The sequence below is a fragment of the Hyperolius riggenbachi genome, chromosome 12, assembly GCF_040937935.1.
Source record: "Hyperolius riggenbachi isolate aHypRig1 chromosome 12, aHypRig1.pri, whole genome shotgun sequence".
Lineage (NCBI taxonomy): Eukaryota > Metazoa > Chordata > Amphibia > Anura > Hyperoliidae > Hyperolius > Hyperolius riggenbachi.
Window position 1 is genome coordinate 149,221,443 of NC_090657.1, and position 21,542 is coordinate 149,242,984.

At 41.8% G+C, this 21,542-nt stretch overlaps 1 protein-coding gene across 2 annotated transcripts in view; it reads right to left on the reverse strand.

Annotated features, from left to right (window-relative positions):
• ZNFX1 (zinc finger NFX1-type containing 1) overlaps positions 1 to 21,542 on the reverse strand; it is a 56,770-nt gene that overhangs the window by 18,355 nt on the left and 16,873 nt on the right. For both annotated transcript variants that reach the window (XM_068264328.1, XM_068264329.1), the window contains exons 3-9: positions 17,716 to 19,665; positions 12,898 to 13,029; positions 10,986 to 11,134; positions 8,658 to 8,801; positions 4,893 to 5,004; positions 1,452 to 1,699; positions 231 to 370 (exon numbers count right to left, since the gene is read on the reverse strand). In XM_068264328.1, coding sequence (XP_068120429.1) covers positions 231 to 370; positions 1,452 to 1,699; positions 4,893 to 5,004; positions 8,658 to 8,801; positions 10,986 to 11,134; positions 12,898 to 13,029; positions 17,716 to 19,665 — 2,875 coding nt within the window. The remainder of the gene's footprint in view (positions 1 to 230; positions 371 to 1,451; positions 1,700 to 4,892; positions 5,005 to 8,657; positions 8,802 to 10,985; positions 11,135 to 12,897; positions 13,030 to 17,715; positions 19,666 to 21,542) is intronic.

Here is a 21,542-nt window from a genome sequence, read left to right on the forward strand (position 1 = left end):
GGGGGACCATTAGAAGCCCCGGGTAAGTTCAACTCATTTTCCCCCGACCCCCCTACAGTATTCCTTTAAGTATAAAGAGTTGCTTTAATTAATCCTTGCTAAATGCTTTTGTCAGCCCAGACACTTGACAACAGAAGCAACACAGACTGTCTTTTCAGACGTTTTACCCACAAGGCCCATTGTGCCTCCTGTAATACCATCATGCTCTTCCTTCATCTTGTCATTGTTACCTGTAAAGTTTCCATCGTGAATTTGGGTCCAGGGTCCAGATGTCTCCAATCCGGTCAGCCTCTGCTTGCATCATTGCATCTGCTTTCCTCAGTTCATGCTTTATCCTTTGCTTCATCTTCTTTTTCTGTTTCTTCGTAGTCTTAAACAAGGCAACAGAAAAAGGAGTAAGTTTACTCTGCTACCCAAAGTCAATGAATGGTTTAAACAAAGAGAAGAGCCAAAAAAGAGGGTTGGAATATATAAGGCACTACAAGCAAAAAAGCATTACTTTCAAAAGATGAAAAATATATAAACAAAAGTATAACCTATACAATATAGAAATTCTGACAGACAGCTGTCTTACATGTATACCCAACTGTGATACTCCTCACACCTCAATATGCCGCCCCTTCCATACACCACACGAGCTGCGGCAACTTCAACATTACATTTGCCCATCTTCTTTCTCTTCCACCACACACCCTTTGAGTGAATAATGCTGCATTTCTTTGTTGAGCTCCTATGTGTATGATTCACTATACTAACCATTAAAGAAAACCCAAGGTGAAAATAAATTGATGAGTGCCCCCCCTCCCATGGATGAAGACAAATACACACAAACTGAAATAGGAGCATGCCAGTCAGACAAGTGAGTTCACTCTTCTGCGAACACTCTGCATAGACTTCATGGGAGGAATGTTCACTGGAGAAGGGAGGGGGGCTGGAAAATTGAATACTATCTGTGGATGCAGTGGGCACCTAATGCTGCTGTATTAAACTGGGGGAGTGGGTGAGGGTCAGGTGAGGGGAGCCCCATGTACTTATAATTTACGCTAGTAAATGTCTTAATGGCATAACATAAAATCCTAGTGGATCTGGCTGTCCATAACTTAAACAGGTACCATCATCTTAATTGATCGTGTTTCTGTTTTTCTGCACATAGCCTCAATTCACTAAGCTTTATCAAACACTTTATCAAACATTTGATAATTTACCTCATGGGTAAAAACTAATTTGGAATTTACTAAGGTGTTATATATTTATCAAATGATTTATTGATAAACCATTCGATAAATATATAACACCTTAGTGAGTTCAAAATTAGTTTTTACCCATGAGGTAAATTATCAAATGTTTGATAAAGTGTTTGATAAAGCTTAGTGAATTGAGGCCAATATTATGTTCACAAAAAATCCTACAACAGCTATATAAGAGATATGGCAGCTGGATCCACTCGTTACCTGCCACTCCCCATCATTTTCCTGCGCACCCGGCTGCTCTTTGGTTTTTATTGACATGGCAAGAAGAAGATTTGCCATTTCATTCTCCACCATTTTAGCCTTCCTCCTCTTGCGCCTTGCTGTCTCCTCCTCATCTTCATCATCAAGTACGCGCTCAGCCTGGAGTATGTCTGCTTCCTCCTGGATGTCAACCATCTCCTCTTCCTCTGACTCCACTTCATCCAGTTCCTCCAGATTTTCCTGGGGAGCTGAAGAATAATCAAAGAGCAATTTGCTAAATAAGGATTAATTTTTAATATGTATAGAACTTGCTTGTGCTGTGAATGTACAAGCACTGCAGTTCACATCAACATGCTGACATAAACACCTCATAGTTACATTGTCAATAAGCAGTTTCCCTCATGGGTAGACCTAAAGGTGCCCATTAATGGTACATTTTAGTATGAAAACACAGAACCTGGTGGGACAATCTATCCTAAACGATCACATTATGAATAATTTCCTTAACATTTTCTGACCGCTGGGTATTCTTCACCTTATGGGCGTAAGCAACACCTGAATGAGCTATGCATTGTATTATTCAGGACAAATTAGCCATTTTGTGGCTTGTACTTTTTTTTAGTAATTACTTTATTACTATGTATTTTAAAAGGAAAAATTAAGAGTAAAAAAAATAAAAAAAAATACATTTCCCCATTTTCATTTATTATAGTTTTAAAATAAACAGTGCTATTGTAGACAAATCCCACAAATGCATTTGCCTATTTATCTTGGTTATCACAACATTTAAACCATGTTCCTAGTGCAATGTATGGTGACCAACATTTTATTTGGAAATAAAAGTTGTTGTTTTTCTTTCTGTGTTGTGTTTTCTGTTTTCTCAATATACTCTATTAATAATTACAAATCCTTATTTGTATTTGAAAAAACAGCAGTAATAACAGTAATATACCCTCATCACATACAGATTTACAAAGTTGAGTTGCTAAGGTTATGTATTCCCTTTTAAATACCATCACTTTGGGTTTTTTTTTTTTTTTTATTAGTGTTTTATTTTGGTAAAGAATATATGAAAATAACCATTTTATTGCTTTTAATTCAGTTTTTTACTAAAACGAATTCACATGACATAGGCCTCAAACCTAAATTGATAATTCTACAACTTATCACGGTTAAAATAATACTGTACCACATATTTCTCATTTGATAGCTAATACAAACAATGCTGCACTTAGGCAAAACGAATTACATGACAAATAGATATACCAGGTGCTATATAGTGCAGGTGCTGCGGCGCAAGCTCCTGATGAGTCTCAACGATGAAACTAGTTAGGCAGTGTGGAAGTGGTGACGCGATCTAGCACATGCAGTGGAGGTCCAAGACACTGCATGTACAGTGAGCCAAGCTTGGTGGCGGAGTGGACAGAGGGGTGATTCTCAGCCACAGGAGCCGTAAGCCTACAGGGAAAGTGCCCACATGTAGCTCAAGCGTGTATTGATATTCCCCATGTGAGTATTCTGGAAATACTGAAAGCTTTTATGGAAATAAAAAGCTGTGTTTTTTTACACAATGGAGGCTACTATTTGTCTAAGGTTATTGTGCTGGAGGCTGGAGCTTGAAAACAAAGTGATCGTTTGTGGCGAGGGAACCTTAAGCTTTCCACATGCGCTAGACCCAGTGACTAGTATCCTTCAATTCAAGTTCCCCACTGTTGAGTGTGGTAGTGGAGTATCACCTGTGTAAGCAGCAGACAAGTATATTGAGCACTGTGCAAAGGAAAATGACAGCTCAGCTGTACTAAGGGTAATAGTGCTGTGTATAGAACTAAGGGTGCTGGAAAGGGAAGGTCATACCATAAGCGAGATTGGTTAACAATTTTCTGCACTCCTTCCATATGATGAAAATCGATTTCTCTCTATTAGACACTAAAATACAGCACAGAACTTGGCAGTTTAGAAGCTGGCACATTTCTAACCCTACTGGGTTCTAAGATGTACCTACGAAAAGTATATTGAGCAACAGACATTTTAGCAGGACATATCTGAAGGCCAAAACCATGGACTACCTATGTTCTGTAATGTTGTAATACAGCAACGTGCTCATTATCTGGAACTCAGGCAACCACAAGTTTCAACTAACCAGTATGCCCGAGGGGATAAAGGGGACTTTGCTTTGGGGGGTTTGTGAGTCATAAAATGCTCACCAACATCCAGCACGGTCTTCTAGCATTCCTGTAGCTCCTAGCAGGCTCCTAGCCGCTAGTGGCTTTCCGGCGTTTAACGTGACCCAACGCAGGGCAGGTGACATGCTGGGAGTCATACACGGAGGGCACCAGAAAGCTGCTAGCAGCTACAGGAAGGCTTGAAGACATCACTGGAGGCTCGGTGAGTATTTTATGCTGCACGGGGGAGGGGTGCTGTGCTTTTTTTGCTTAAGGAACCAGCAAGCACACGTATCCGGCATAAGGCGATCCCTGCTGATGGACACGTTGCTGTATATGATTGCTAAACTGTATATTAGTGCATTTAGTGCTCAAACCCACTAGCAGCATTTTTTTTGCCAGCAAGTAAAATGCCTTAACTTCAAATTAGATTCTCCGGTGTTCTGCAGCCATGGATTACTTTGGCCATCAGACTGCTCTGCTAATTATACATCACAGACACAATGCTGATCTTCCATTGGTCCAGACTAATAAGACTGCTGATTCACCTTTCAAAAATTAGTGTGGGAACTAGGAATTTTACCTCTCCAGAATATTGCAATAGTCACATGACCACTGTTATTTACAAAAAAAACCTTTTTTTTATTTTGTTTTTTTACATTTATATCTATAGAACTAATGCAGTGGAAGAATGATGGGGCCTATTAGTTTGATACACAGTTCACATGGATGGGGGCTTTAAGTGTTAGTTTTGGCCAATACATTTCCAAATAACAATTTCAAGAAGGTTTCCCCAATGTCTTCAATGTCACATAGTTCAAACCTCAAGTTGTCCGGGAGCACACATACGCTTTGCCTAAATCATTTTGGCTGACCCACCCAACATGCCATGATATAGCCACCCCCATGCAGAGTATACATTGAAAGCCTGCCAGTGATCATAGCTACCTCTCCTCGCTCCAGCTTGCATCCTTGTGTCTCCCCGGCAGTGAGGAGAGGTAGCTATGTTGGGGGGTGGGCTGCACAGGAGCACCCTGCACAGTATATCACCCCTGGATAAGCCGACACCACTCAGACACACACACACTTGTAGATCAAAATGTGCATGTAAATAAAATTGGCTTATCTGTGGTTACATACGGTAAGTATCTGGAGAACAGTGGGTGGTTTCTTATGAGTGGGAGTTCAGCAACTCCACCCAGACCAGTGCTATAACTGACTGCAGTCTCAGGTTTTTTTGTACACTCAGGTTATTGTAATAAAAAAAAATGTAAATTACCTGCTGCTGCAGGATCTGCTGTACGCATAAATGGTGAAGATCCAAGGCCAAGCCATTCAAGAATCACAGAGGGCTTCTTTTTCCCAGTAGTAAAATAGAAATCATCTTCATACTGGTGATACATACATATGATTATGGCTTTTTATCAGTTACTGTTGTGCTATCCTCTTTAAACAGAGAAAAAGTGCATAAAGATATGCAAATAAAACTGATCTACATCAGTGATGAGTGAAAATGCCAATATTATTTTCGCATTCATTTTTGTGAAAATAATGTTAAATTACATTTTTGAGCAAAATGCCATAGAAAAAAAAATGCTATTTTTTACATTTCTGGCAGTAAACATATTTGCAAATTTGCGTGGTAAACATTATCGACTTTTTGCATTTTCCCAGTAAAAATTTGCATAGTAAAAATATCTTTTTCCACGTTTTCACGCTTTTTATCTATTTTTCATGTTTTTGTGAAAAATGCAAAAATACAAGCTATTTTTGCAAAAAAAATCTTAAAATTAAAAATAGTATTTTCAATGCGGAAATGACTTTGGCAAAAATTCACAAACAACACTGGTCTACATAAATTAATTCTTGCCTTATTTATCATATTTAGTAGAGTACTGCAAGGGTAGGCTGCTAATGGTTTAGCCCACAGATGTTGAACTCCAGTCCTTGAGGGCCATATCCATGGTAGTGTTTAGGATAGACAGAGAAATGGTTCTACTAGATGAACCAACCACACCTTTCCTGATTCAATCCCATCAATTAACGTAATTTGAGCTGTGCCAAAAATGTGTGAGGATTTCGGCCCTCGGTGACTGAAGTTCGACATCCCTGGTTTAGCCCAAACATTGTCCAGACTAAAAAACATAGTTCATATAAAATCTGCAATCAAATGTTACTTTTTTAATTGTGGGACCAGTAGAGTTTATTTGCTAACGCCATTCCTCTGCCTGTGCAAGCACATCATTTTAAAGCCTGATACTTGCGCGCTCATTGAGTTGGACACCGGATTTAACAGAGGAAATTTCACCCTGTACCTAGTTTTAGAGGTTCTATGAAACTCCTGGCCGTTCCTCAACCCACCAGCATAGTTAACTCCTGCTGTGCTCCATACTCTAGGTCACCACCAAGGGCGTAACTACAAATCATGGGGTCCCCCAGCAAAACTTTGATGGGTCCCCCCAGTATTGACACATTTTACCTTACTACCTCTGGTGACCTTCACAGTCTGGGAGCCTATCTTGCAAGGATCCTAAAAGAAGTGTGGACTTTGTAATCTCCACATCCATAATACGTGTAGCCACAAAAACACCTGATAGGAGGGAGGGAAATAGCAGTTTAGGTCCCTTTACAGATCTGGGCCCCCTTGCGGTTTCAAGGACTGCTCCCCTCTAGATACGCCCCTGGTCACCACCACTTTTTTTTTGCTTGACACTAACCACAACCCCTTACCACTGCTCCATCCCCATTAGCCCTGACATCAACTAAGTGCTTGTTTAATTCAGTGCAAAGTGTAAACATGTCAAACAGGCACAATGTTTTGGTCACATTAACTTCTATCACATGCTAAACATATCAGTTTCCATAAACATTTATGTATCATAAACACTCCCACTAGAGGGGGCACAATCTTAAAGTGCCACTGCCTCCACTTCTCTGTAACAACATCTGTAGGGTTGCACTGTGAATTAACATGGACCTGAACTCATGCACAGAACTAAAGGAAGACAGAGAGAAATGCACCCTGTATGTATTTAGAGAGATTAGCCTGTTTAATTCCCCCTTATTTGTGTCTAATCACAAGTTGTAACCTGATCTCTCCCCTGTGTCACATGACTGCCATGGCAGAGATGGCAGATAAGCTCATTTGAAAGCACAGTGTGTTAACAATATGTCTGCTTCCATGAAAGCAAGAAGTAGAAACACTGCAGATTTATTGCAGGATTTGTATCAGTTGTAACAAAGAAATGTTTTTTTATTTGAAGGTTATTATGCTGTTGCGTATCTTTTAGAGCAAAGAAGACGTACTGAGTTCAGGGCAGCTATAAACATACCTTCAGCTGTTTGTATCCAGGTGGAGTCCTGGACCTTAATTTACTGATGCACATTAATCCATCCAGCTCCTTTCTATGAAGAAGGTTAGGCCTCATTCACAGTGGGACGTTGCAGTGTAATGCGACGTTAAAGTCACAACGCAGCATTACAATACAACACAAAAAAAGGTGGTAACCCACATTAACGCTGCATTATATAGGTACTGTAAAGCATACAGGCAATGGAAAGCATGCTTTCCAGTTCCTGGTAACGTGTGTGTTTAGAGGTTACCATAATGCTACATTTTACAATTCAACGCTAACATCGCACTGTGAACGTCCCATAAAATTAGCATTGCAGTGCGGTAAAGTCTTATAACGCAGCTCCGCAACGTCCCACTGTGACTGAGGCCTCATAATAGGAATAGACAAACTTCTCACCGGGCAGTGCACAGAGCTTTCACCAATCAGCACTTTATTTTTCACCAGCCTGTTTGATTTCTTTACCTCAGGCTGCCCACATACTTACTATGAATAGATAATGAATAGGTAACTTTGATTTTAAAATGATGGCAAAATAAGCTAAGGTAATTATTCCATTGCTATAAAACGGATTAATTTGATCCAGTTAATATGTCCCACTACATACATCATAACGCAAACTGGAAAACTGTGTTTGACGCATACACTGTTGTTGTGTTCCCTGAGATGTTGCTCACCACACTGAAAGTGGTGAAAGCCATTTGCCAATTAACCACTTGAGGACCCCAGTGTTAAACCCCCCTAAAGACCAGGCCATGTTTTGCTTAATTGGCCACTGCAGCTTTAAGGCCTCACTGCAGGGCTGCACAACTCAGCACACCAGCGATTACATTTCCCTATTTATTTCTTTATGTTTTTTACGTAACTCCCGCCCTCCCCCCAGCCAAGCACGGCTATCGGCTGTCATAGGCTTCAGCCTGTGAGAGCCGATCGCTCTCCTGTGACCCAGGGGGACAGCCGTGTCACACGGCTGTCCCCCAGAGATAAAAAGGGTCAATAGTTCATACATTTTAGCTCTTGCATACTCCAATGAATGTGTAATTGAGCAAAAACAACTTAAAAAGTTGATTTAAATATAATAATAAAAATGAAATATCTTAAAAAAATTTAAGAGAAGGAAGATAGATTGTTTATTTCATCGGTTTATTTTCACCTCGGGTGTCCTTTAAAGTGGCAATGCTATGTAAGGCTGCAATCAGGCTAAAAAGTGTCGATATTTTCAACTGATTGTTGCTGTAGAGATAAATTGCATTATTTTAGCAGAAATAACATTATTATAGCAACCAGTATTAGCCTGTCTGAACAGCACACCTCGGCACAGTTCAGACAAAGCTGACAGCCCTGATTTACACTTGCTGATAACTTGCACATAAGGAAGAATTAGACAGGCTGTTCTCTGTAAACACACACAGGGTGATTTTCTCTATGTTTTCTTTGTCTCCTGTGCAAGACTTTAGGTCTGCTGTAACTGCAAAGCTTTTCAGTTTCAGAACCATATTTTACATAGTTACATAGTTATTTTGGTTCAAAAAAGACATACGTCCATCGAGTTCAACCAGTACAAAGTACAACTCCAGCCTGCTCCCTCACATATCCCTGTTGATCCAGAGGAAGGCGAAAAAACCCTTACATTACATAGGCAATGCGTTATCTCTAGTTTTGCTCCAGTCTAGTAAGGAGGTAAGTCTTACCATGACTCTGTGTAAACTCTCCCAGTGCTCCTCCTTTATATGTCTCTCCAAGAACCTTTCATGAATGATGCCTTCAGTAGAGCACTGTAGAAGCTGCCCACCCTCTTGCAGCTTATGTTCTGCTAACTTCATTTCTTGCGTGATCTAAAATGGTAAATATAAAAGAGAACGAGTATTATTAAACAGGGACCTAAAAGGTCATACTTAGCGCCAGCCAGTGGCTGCAAAGGTGAATAGAGGGGAATGTCTGACAACTTATGAATGGTGGGGGTCTCCTCAGATACATCACGTGCATCCACTAAATTTTCATATTATTAGTAAAAAAAATAATAATAATAACATCAGAACTAAGTTAGACACACCTTATTACCATGTAGCCAGCATGTTATATTGCTCTCTTAGTTACCCAGACAAATCCCCCATATCTGTCCTCTGTCTGCATTGCAGATGGGCAAATATATCCTCTCTGTGGCATTTTCATATGGGGAAGAGATGGGCAAACATTGTCAAAAAGCGGGGGGGGGGGGTGCAAGGGTGGACTTGCCTCCCCAATATTCAAAACACAACCACTGTAATCAAATTGCAAAGAACATTTAATTTGTACTCCAAAACAAGCAATTTGCAACGCGTTTCGCGGGTCTCAAGCCTGCTTCCTCAGGCAAAAATACAAGACAAGGAGTAGCTTAGAAGTTGTGCACTATCAGCGCAGCGCCTCTGTAAACACGGTTCTCTTTTTATCCTGTTGGCGCCTCTGTCTGTTATTACATATTATTATCCACCTGGTGGATGGGTGTGGACACCCTCTTTTTTCCTACTACAGAGAGCGACTTCTTAACCTGAGTGGGGACAGGTTTAACATCCCCATATGCGCTTATAGTGGTTGCCTGATCCTCGGCAACCCGTGTTTGTGAGTATATCTCTCATCACTTCTTATCATCAATAATACACTATTGGGGGCTCCCGTCTCGATTTCTTGTCTCCTTACATTGTCAAAAACCCAATCATGATACTGCTAATCCCACAGGAAATAAAGGAGCAGAAGTTAAACTTTCGAATTCACTTTAAATATTATAGCGTAGCTGCCGTATGCATGCAAGTATATGAGAAGTCCCAAAACTGTCATTTCTGTCATCCTCATCTTGGTGTAGGAGAAGAGCTTGATGTATGGAGAGGTAGGTCCTTATTTTTACTATGTATGGGGTGAACAAGGGTTAGTGTGCTAGGTAAAGGATTTAAGATACAGTGTAGGAATAACACTGTTAGAGTTAGTATGGGAGACTATACAAGGGTCGCAGTCACCGCAAGTCTTAGTGTAAAAGCCTAAGGGTTGCCTTTATCTTCAGGTTATCGTTATTTTATAAACATTACGGGGGGGGGGGGGTAGCAATAAAAATATAAAACCATGAAAGCCTCTGCAAGATTCTAGACACTGCGCTGAAAATGTGTATCCAATCTGCATACACGTAAAAAAAAAAGTGCCTGGTAAAAAGGGCACCGGAGATCGTCGCTCCTAGATTACCGGTAACATTGCCGATATTCTACAAGTGAAACTACAAAAGTAAAATATTTTACTATGATCTAACCCTATTGTCACAGAGGGCCCTCTCTAATGATGCCTAACACTACCTGATCCCCCCTTACCGCTGCCTGCCTAATCCTAAATACCCCTCAGGACTCCCCCTGTCTAACCCTAAATACCCTCTAGTGGTGCCTAAACTTAGGACTTCCTCTGCCGCTGCCTAACCCTAAATACCCCCAGTGGTGCATAACCTTAGGACCCCCCCTTCCACTGACTAACCCTAAGTATCCCCTAGTGGTACCTAACCTTAGGTCTCCCCCCTCCCGCTGCCTAACCCTAAATACCTACTAGTGATGCCTAACTTTAGGACTCCCCCTGCGACTGCCTAACCCTAAATATCCCATAGTGGTGCCTAACCTTAGGATTTCCCTGCCGCTGCCTAACCCTAAATCCCCCCTGGTGGTGCCTAACTTTACGCCCCCCCGCCTAACCCTATCCACCAATAACTGCAATGCTAACCGCCATTATTAGCGGTGTGTTTGGCACCAGGTGTGGCCGAGGTAATAGCTGAAAAAAATCTATTATCTTTAAATGTTCTATTATGGATAATTATCGATATAATGTTTCCTGTGCCCTTATTATACAGTGGGCATCGCAAGAGCCACTAATTACAATGTGCTCTATGCAGTGATCTTATTATTGGCTGGCTACATGCTCGTTTTGTAACTGCTCTGATCCTGGTCCGTTTCTTGCTTCTCCACTATTATTGTGCTGTAATGTACATGCTAACTCTTAGTGACACCACTTACCTCTCCACATGCCCTGCGCATGTGAAGGGGCCAATTTCTCCGACCCCCTTGATTTTGTCTCAGTTCTTTGAGATTGAACTTCTTCAGGATCTCACTGTTGCTGCGTGCTCCTACACGGACAATACCATCTTTCAAGAACTGGTGAATTCCTGAAATAGAATTTAGTGTTAAAGTGGACCTGAACTCTTGCACAGGACAGAACGAAAACAGAGAGAAATGCACCCTGTATGTATTTAGAGATTTTAGCCTGTTTAATTCCCCCTCATTTGTGTTTAATCACAAGTTGGAATTTGATCTCTCCTCTGTAACATGACTGCCTTGGCAGAGATGGCAGATAAGCTCATTTGAATGCACAGGCTGTAAACAATATGTCTGCTTTCATGAACCAGGAAGTAGAAACATTGCAGATTTATTTTAGGATTTGTATCAGCTGTAACAAATACATATTTTTTCCTTAAAGGTTATTATGCTGTTGTGTATCTTTTAGAGCAGAAAGGACATTCAGAGTTCATGTCTGCTTTAAACTGCAGTAGAATACCTTCAATAGACCATCAAACTATATACAGTATATACATTTATCTTTTATTTATTTTCTTAAACAGTGAAACCTTGGTTTGCAAGCAGAATTCATTCCAGAATCATGCTTGTAATCCAAAGCATTCTTTTATAAAAGTTTATTTTCCCATAAGAATAATGGAAACTCAGATGATTTGTTTCACAATCCAAAAACATTTATGGAAAAATATTTAATGCAAAGTACTGTACTGTGTAAAGTTAAAATGCATTTAGTAAAACAAATTAACCTAGACTTTACTTTTGCATAGGATTGTGTCTGGTGGAAACATAAGGATGAGGGTTATTGTGTATAAAAACTTTTACTATAACTGAGGCTAGTTTCACACTACAAATTGATGTTAGCGTTGTGATCACTTCCTGTTTCATGCATGCAGAAGTGCATGGAAGCATATTGTAAAAATATGTTTCCGTGCTTGCGCGCCGCAACAGTGCAACGCCAACATGTTTAAAAAAAACCTGCATCGCCACAGACTAACATGACTTCCGGGCCAACGCAGATTGCCACAGGCCGCCGCAGGAGCCCCGCGGTCACGTAGGTATGCAATAGCGTTAAATCAGGCACCTCCGGCCCAGCATACCGCGACATGGGTAGAATTAGACTATTATTAGGCTGCGGTAGCAGTGTCGCAATCTGCCACACCGCCACAGTGTGAAAGGGCCCTGAAGATGCATACACAGGACCTGATCCTATGCAACAAGGAGAAGAAATATTGGCACTAGATGCAGGCAGGATACGGTCAGACTGATGGTGCTTATCCCGATCACGTGCTACTCAAAGTCGTATGCAAACGTTGAGGAACAATCAGAAGGAGGCAGTGTGCCCTCAAACACTTTTTGATGTTTTAGTTGGGCGTCCCATACAGCAGGTTCAAGTGGGGGTTAGGTGGCTGGCCTGACATTATGTATTACCGCATCATCAGGGGCACTAACCATTAGTGCCTCTGATGATATGAAATTAAGGCCATGACGGGGTTATAAGGGGGATACTAAAGATAATTAATTTGTCAACCAAACTACTGCCATTTGGTAAAGATGAGGGTGGCACTGGGGAGCTTAGTAAGTATTGACAAAGACCAGAATATGATTTTGTAAAAGCAGACAGTTCCCTTAGACCCCTTATCCAGTAAATCAAGTTTAAAAAAAAAAAAAAGGGTAATCCCCAGTAACACTTTGTTCTTTAAAATAACTGGCTAGGGCAGTAGTCCTTTATAATTAGTCATTGGAGGTCTTGTAGAGTAACCAATAAAATTATATGCAAGTTATTTCAGAATGTTCCAATGCCACTGCTACTCCTCAGATCAAAACATGGTAAATCATAAGACAGCAGCAACCTTACCTTCCAGGAACTGATCCAATGCATGATTTGTGTAGCAAACCACGAGAACTGGAAAGGTGTGTCCATTTAATTGCCATACACTTGTGTTAGTAAGGAGAGCCCGTGCAATTTTCAGTCCAACATATGTCTTGCCTGTAATTGAAAGGGAAAGGCAGACTTATTTTACACGTTTAGTAGACTATACAAGAGGCATATTTTTGGCTTTGGACTGGTTGGTCTGAACACCACAGGGTTTGCTTTCATGGACTACTTCTTTACTAAGCAACTATAATACATTATTTTTCATCTGCTGTTGGTTTTTTAGCCTTGTTATCCATCTAACACCGACCACAATTTAATTTCTGATGCCTTAACACTGATCATCTGCTAATTTCATTCCACTTCATGACCAGCCATGGCAGTTTCCCTTAAATATTCTTCCCTGATGCCAATATTCTTTCCTGATGCCTTACCTTCCACTCCTTCTAAATGCACTCCCATGTCTGATCGTTAATGTTAAAGAGAACACGAGGTGGAATTTTTTGCAAGTGCTATCTGATCTGGTGTGCTAGCCATATCAGGTAGAGTCAATTACCATAGCTCTCCACTGCTCTTGTGGCCTGAAACCCTCTAGTTTCGTCTCCAGTGGCCCCTGGGATCACGACACTGCAAGCTCTGCTCTGTGTGACTCATCACAGAGCAGGGAGGCATTGGAGTGGTGGGGGAGAAGAAGAGCTACTCAGAAGGGTGTGTTAGGAACGCCCACAGTGGGCATTTTGCAGGAATGCCTGTCCTGCAGGGGATTCCAGTTATCCTCAAGATAGCCAACGAGCTGCATGTCAGGGGTTACAGCGCTGCGCGGGGGGGGGGGGGGGGGGGCAGAGAACGGAGCATGGGGACACAGAGGCATGCCATGGACAAGACAACATGCCTCTAAATCCCCCCCCCCCCACCCACCCACACTCCTTGGGTACACTTTAATGCCCTCCTTAAAAGGTATCTGATGTGAAAATAAACATATGTGATAATTCATTTTATGTGTAGTACAGCTACGAAATAGAACATTAGTAGCAAAGAAAAAAGTCTCATATTGTTTTCCAGTACAGGAAGAGTTAAAAAAAACTTTAGTTATTATCTATCAGCTTTTCTAAACTCTTCGACCCAACTTGAGTTGGGTCCTGTTTTTTGAAGCATTTAAAACAGCTTCAGATAAGGTTTTACTGCAGGGAAGTTCAAAGGGTCATTAGCTCTGCTCTGTTGCATAGTTTAAAACACAGAGTGTGGTTTGTAAACTGCAAATATGACAGAATGATAGTGTTATAGAAAAAAAGCTATATAACTGAAAATAAAAATATGAGACTCTTTTCTTTGATACTAATGTTCTATTAACTTTCCATAATACACATACAATTAATTATAGCATAAGTTTTTGTTTTTTTTGCTTCAGTGTCACTTTAATGCCTGACCTTAAAGAGAACCCGAGGTGGGAATTTATTATGCTAGTGGGGCACAGAGGCTGGTTGCGCACACTAACACCAGCCTCTGTTGTCCCATGGTGTGCCTCAAAGACCCCCCTGCGCGCCGCTATACCCCCGCAGTGCTGGCGACAATGTTTACCTAAGCGCTGTCTGTCAGCGCCGCTCCCCCCTCCTCCTTATCGCCGCTACCCGCCTGTGTCCCTTCCCTCCCGCTGATTGGAGGGAAGTGACACGGCGGGTAGCGCCCATACGGAGGAGGCGGGGGAGCGGCGTTGACAGAAAGCGCTTAGATAAACATTGTGCTGGCGATACGCTGCGTGTCGCCAGCACTGTGGGGGTATAGCGGCGCGCAGGGGGGTCTTTGAGGCACACCATGGGGCAACAGAGGCTGGTGTTAGTGTGCACAACCAGCCTCTGTGCCCCACTAGCATAATAAATTCCCACCACGGGTTCTCTTTAACACAATGCCATTCCTAAGCACAGCGGTATGTTAATATTGCAGCTACATACAGTAGCTCTTTGCATTATCCATTGTCCCTATCCCCGCCACAAAAATGTGACTTTCAGAGAAACTTTGAAAGGAAGAAGCTAGCTTGTGTTGTTAGTCTGTCCCTTCCCCCCCTTATTCAGGCCCCTTCGCTGACCCAGTCACACCCTTTGACCGCCCCTTTGCTGCACCAGTAAGCTTGCTCCCATGTTTACCCTGATCTCTACCGATCCACATTTGGCAGTTCTTTTAGAGTCCCCACTATTTTAAAGCTGGAGGTATCCATTTTTGGAGCAAAGCCATGGCCGAACTGGACAACGGAGTGAGGAAATAATATGGAGAAAATCATTTGTAGGGGTAAATATTGTGCTCATATATGTATTTACTTTGTGTTCGAGTCAGGTGTACTTCAGCAATTCTCCCATCCTGATATTGATTCGCGGGGGGTGCTGGCTGGTGGCGCGGCAGTTTTTGTGTTTCGCGCGGTCGCGGGTTTTCACGCTGGGCGGTTGTGTTTTGGATTTTCGCACTAGACCGATATTGTTTGCACGCGCGGGTTCGCATTTGCGCACGGGGGCATTGTCGTTTTGTGCGGGGGTTCGCGGTCGCACGGGACGTGGGGGTTTGCGCGGGGGCGGCCGTGCTGTTGGTTGGCGCTCTTTTGAGGATCGGGCCCTATATGTTATTGGAATATATGGCAATAATTGTATTGTATTCCTTTGGATGGAAGATCAGCATCGCATGTATACCAGAGCGCACACGTTTTATTTGGTCTATACACGTGTGTGGGCTTATATGTAGATGGTTAGGACAAATTGACAAATTTTATTCTACCTATTGGGGGTTTTTATTCCTCAGTTTTAATGTCCTCGTTCTAACATCCTATCATATTTTGCAGTCTTTCTAAATTGCCCTTTACATGTGGTTATATTAGAGGTAATGTATTAATTCCCAGCTAATAGGAGTAATATGGTCCCTTTCCTCCCCCTCCCATGCAATCTTGATTGGCCAGTTTCTCACTTTGTATGCGTGTGGACTGCATAAAATGTTTCTATACCATTGTAAATGTAGATTATTGACTTGAAAAAGCGAAGGGAGGTCCTCCGCGTAACGCATGGTCATTTTTAATAAATTCCTACTTTTTTACTGCCAATTTTATTAATGTATTACTGCCCCGATTAGCTCTGCTTGCAACTAACATTATACGACAATCCAGGCGCTGCTCACTGCGCCCGATTGGCCCCAGTAGAGCAGATTTCCTGGTGGCTGTGTATCCAGTCACGACGAGGATTCTGGGTGCACTGACGTCACATCCGGCCGGCGGTCATGGAGAGCCCGGTCCCCGGCTGTAAGTGAGACAGAGGCGTATCGTTGCTAAGTACGCTGTGCTAGCTGCTTTTGATCCAGGTGAGATCTGACTGTTAGGAAGACCCACTAGTTTGAATTGAATCTCTGAGCGCCCCTTCCTCTTTGTTTTATCTTTTCAGTGGCTTACATTAGGGAGCAGCCGAGTACACTAAGGTGGCCTGATCGCACCCTGGGGTTTATCCACTACCCCACTACACATTGGACCCATCCTGATATGTAACCTTAACCAACAAAACTGACCTCTACTCTACTGCCTACCCTTAACTCTCATTATGGAGACCTACCTTTATCCAACACTTATCTCTTACAATCTTTGTTTCAGCCCACAGTCTGCTGCCTCTGCATTGATAAATGTTCATCACTTCAGTGTCGGCAACAAATCATCTTTCTGCCTATTTTCTAATCGTAACCCAATTCACCATCACACTAATGATAGTGGTAATATAATTGTATGTGTTATAAGTGAATGGATTGCATTCTTCTCAGTAAAAGTGGAATTTACCTTCGCATTCAACCGCAAGACAATCACAAAATTTACAATGCAGTAAAAAAAAAAAATATTAGTTGTGTATATAACTGTAGCCGTTGTTCACTGATCAAACACAAAAGGTGTGTCTAAAGTCATACACTGTGAAGTGTTTTAATTGATTAGACACTTCATGAGAGAAAACATCGTATTAATCAAAAATCCATTTAAAACCAGCACCCATAAAGTTAATTTGTGATATCAATTGAAACTTGATTGAGAGAGCACTTTATTAAGTTAGTTGGGTGCTTGGTATTGGCAGTCACATAGGACTCTACTGCCTCCACTGCTACAAAGATGGTGGTGGCAGCACTTCTATAGCTTTTTGAGCATATTTGTGGAAATCAAGTGGTGCAATATGGTAGAAAACGATTTACACTCCCCAATTAATTTCTGGTCCAGGCATATAAATTATTTGCCAGGCTGACTATACATCTAATAGAGTGTGCTTAGTTTTAAAGAGAACCCGAGGTGGGTTCTAAGAATCCTAATAGCAGACAGAGGCTGGCTGTGCATGTAATCACCAGCCTCTGTTATATATCATCCCTCTAGGGCCCCCCTGCGCTCTGCTCTGCCCCCCATAAATCACAGCCACGCTGTTGACACGCAGCGTGTCACCAGCCGACTGTTTATAATTGCCTATCAATCTCCACTGCTCCCCCGCCTCCTCCATAGCTCCAGTCCCCGCCTGCGACCCTTCCCTCCAATCAGGTGGGAGCGAAGAGACCCTGCGGGGACCGGAGCTATGGAGGAGGCGGGGAAGTGGTGGAGATTGATAGGCAATTGTAAACAGTCGGCTGGTGACACACTGCGTGTCGACAGCACGGCTGTGATTTATGGGGGGCAGAGCAGAGCGCAGGGGGGCCCTAGAGGAACGATATATAACAGAGGCTGGTGATTACATGTACAGCCAGCCTCTGTCTGCTATTAGGATTTTTAGAACCCACCTCGGGCTCTCTTTAAGAAAAAAAGTCTCTTACCTGTGCCTGGAGGTCCCTGGATGATAGCAAGCTCCTTGGTAAGAGCCAATTGTAAAGCCTGCATTTGAGACTCATCCAGGCCTAGGGACTCCTTGGAGGGCCAATTCCGCAGATTCAGGACATTAATATTATTCTTGGCAGCAGAAATACTTGTTTCCTCTTCCAGGCTCAGTATACATCCAAGATTATACTGGCTACCTGCGTTGAGATAGCGTGGGGCTCCCACCTCCTTTTCACATGACACAATGTATTTCTGGAAAGGTACATCCTGTGCATTCATCTCCTTCAAGCCCTCCAAGACATGCCGATATGCCTCAAAGTAGGCAGTTGTCTCAACCATAATGAAAGAATCTGTTGGACTGGCTCTTGCCAGAAGCTCTCTGCTCTGTTCACAAAACTGCAGTTGTACCTCACCTTGTTTTAAGTCTTTCTCATCACGGTTAGATACTATAGCAAAGAGGAAGGATTCAAAATAATCTTGGGACAGGCAGACCAGCGATCCATACAATAATCGCTTGGAGTTCTGCCAGCGAACAAACTTTAAAGGTGTGACATCAAACTGGACTTTGTATGCAATGCCTGAATGCTCACACATAGGGGTAACTATTCGTGTATCAAAGTAAACACGTATGTCATCAAACTTCATTTTACGAATGCCCTGATCATCATGATGATCAAGGATTTCTCGGATCCCATTTCTTAGTGGGCGAACAAAGTCTTCCCTCAAGAGACGAAAATGGGTGTCCAGGTAAAGGTCTGTGCTTTCAAACTTGGTCTTTAGAGTATTTGGTCGAAGAAATGGATTTGTATTCAGATGAATTTCATCATAGCTAGGGTACTCACTCAAATTTCTGAAATCTTCAACAGGTGCATCAGGTCCAAGCACCATATACGTATCCACTCTCAGTGTCCCTTCTTTTTTTCTGTCCTGTAGATGCTCAATAATGTTTGATACCCTGTCTAGACTCTGCTCAATTTGCTCCTCCACCTCTACCCCAGATGCACGCAAACTGTTAATAGATTGAGGAATAAGAGCCATCAACATTGACATCTCTAGTAGGCTACTGGCCGGGAAGATGCTCATAATTTCCTGCATAAGAATTATAATGTTTTGTATATTAGCTGGATTCCGATATCTTCTTTCAGGCACAGTTTCTGTCATCATTTCAACTATAAAATGTGGGAGGCAGATGTGAAGATAGCTAGATGATTTGACCTGTCCAAGGAGATGCTGGATACTTTGTCTCTCTAACTTTGCAGTGCAGGCTTTACACAGCACTTTGCAAAGCAATTCCACCAAATCTGGCCTCATTTGTATGGCTGAGAGCATCTCTTTTAGACCAGGATGTGCAGCTAGTGTAATTGCCACTTCTGAGGGATCTTTTTGCAGAAGTTCTTCAAGAGCTTTATAACCCAAACGTCTTATTTGTTGCTCCCTTTCAGGCTCTCTGTCTCTGCGTGGCCTTCCTGGTTGCTGTCTGTGACCTTCCCTGTCTTCTTGGTTGCGGTTACCCCTTCTCTGGTTGCCCTCCTCGTCTGCAGCTCTTTGTTCATTTTCAGCTCTTGGTCCATACCCATGAGGTCTTCCATCACGTGGCACATTATGCCCACCACCACCAGGTGCAGCCTGGTTTCCAATTCTCGGTTCATTTTGTCCTGGGGCACCACGACCACCACCTCTTTGTTCATTCTGTCTTCCAGCTCCATGCTCATTATGCCCACCATGTCTTTGCTCATGATATCTTTCAGGCCCACGTTCATACCGCCCACCAGGTCTTTGATCACGTTGTCCTCCAACATATGGGACATGTTGTCTACCACCTCTGTATTCATGCTGTCCTCCTCTTCCTACTTGCCTTCCCCCTTCATTCCTTTGTTGTTGTTGAGCCTGCCTTGGGGCATTGTGGAGACCTCTGCCTGGGGCGTTGTGTGGATTTCTCCATGCTCTGTCTGGAAATAAATAGACAGTTTTCACTCAAAAGAATTTTACAATTCTATTACAGTTAATGACTCATAACACTTTGGATAATTGATTCTGAAAAAAAGGAACTAATATACAAATTACAGGCAAAATAAGAAGATCAGGATGATTTTTTTCCACCTTTCATTTGCCTTATCTAATTCTGAAATCCTGTGGTCAAGTGGGTGCCCCTATGAGGTATTAAAATATTTCTAAAAAAAGTATTCCTCCTATGGAAATCATGGCATATCACAGAGTGTGCTTAAATAGACTTGAAATCACAACTACATTACATCAGTCAGACTATTTTAACTCCCCCCCCCCCCCCCCCAATTTTTTTTAAACGGTGTGAAATGGATAGTATATTTGAGGAACAATAAATACACAGTACTCAGTCTGTGTTGGGTAAAGTGTGAAAATCCTTTATTGACCAAAGTATTGATCAGCATAGGCTACGTCACTGGGCATAACGTATCTGTTGAGAGTGCTTAAAAAGATAATAAATGAATGATAAATGATTAATGATAAATAATAATTTATCATTAATTTATTATCCTTTTAAGCACTTTTATCAGATAAGTTATGCCCGATTACGTGGCCTATCTTGATTGGGCTTTACCACAAGATCCACTCCCTCTGGAACATGGCATTTTTCCATTGGCTCTTCATCTCTACAGCAACATTATTTATCATAGAACTTCCACCTTCCACCATCAGTGGTGATGTATGATAGATTTTGAAACTTTTTGTATGTGAACCCTTTATGAATGCTATGCCGATTTAATGGTGGCACTTCTAGACATCAACGCATCAGATATAACTAGCATTTTCTACAATGATGACGCTAAAGTTATGTTTATTTTATTTATGTTTATTGGTATATATGTTTATATGCACCATTGATAGATGTATAAATTGTTAGCTATGGAGTTACCATGACCATTTTACATTTAAGCTTTGTAGGGATATTGGCTTTATATCTTCCTGAATTTTATTTAGATCCTATGTAGTTTATGTATGCGATGTATATGGTCATGTATGTATGTATATGGTCATGGTATAGTTTACGAGAGTTCTGAGAAGTGTTCTCCTTAATGTTGGTTACAATTAATATGCCTATGATATAGAAAAATATGTTTTATACTAAATCAGATGTAGCATGAGCACTGTTTTATGCTCCACATTATTGCAGGAAGTCGGTATGCCCGTGAAACGTGTCGCATGTGGAGTGATGTTTGCTGTATTTTCTTTAATAAAGAGACACTGTTTTTAAATTTACATGGTCTATGTCCAAATTTCTGGAGGTAAGTCCACCCCTACCTCTATTTTTAAACGTATCTTAAATATTTTATTCTAGTTGACGCCTCTGTACCATCGATCTTATTATCTATTATCGTCCAACCTTTGTGGAGGGGTGTATCTCCGCAAACCCTCTACTACAGAGACCGACTTTTAGCCAGAGTGGGGAAGGGATTGCGATACACACCTGCACATCCAGTGGTCTCTTTTTGGTGACCCACACGTGTGAGTATCAGCTATATATATTTTAGCCTTTTGACTTTACATATTGCACTATTGGGGCTCTCGGGTTTTGCTTTATTTTTGAAAACTTTTGCAGCTGATAACATTCGAAGGATAAAACATTTTTAAAATGCTTTACTTAGAAATCTTATTTCTACTGAATTCTCAGTCCAGTTAGCCAATTTGTAGCTGTCCCCTCCTTTACCAGCATAGCAATGGGCTCCCTGGCCTGCGCTATGCTTAATGAGCACCAGTTTGTTTGTTTTAATAAGCTCTAGCTTTGCAGATGTGGGTGTCATGTCATGCTGAAATCTAGGTATTTAAGTGAAATTTCACTTTTTCTCTA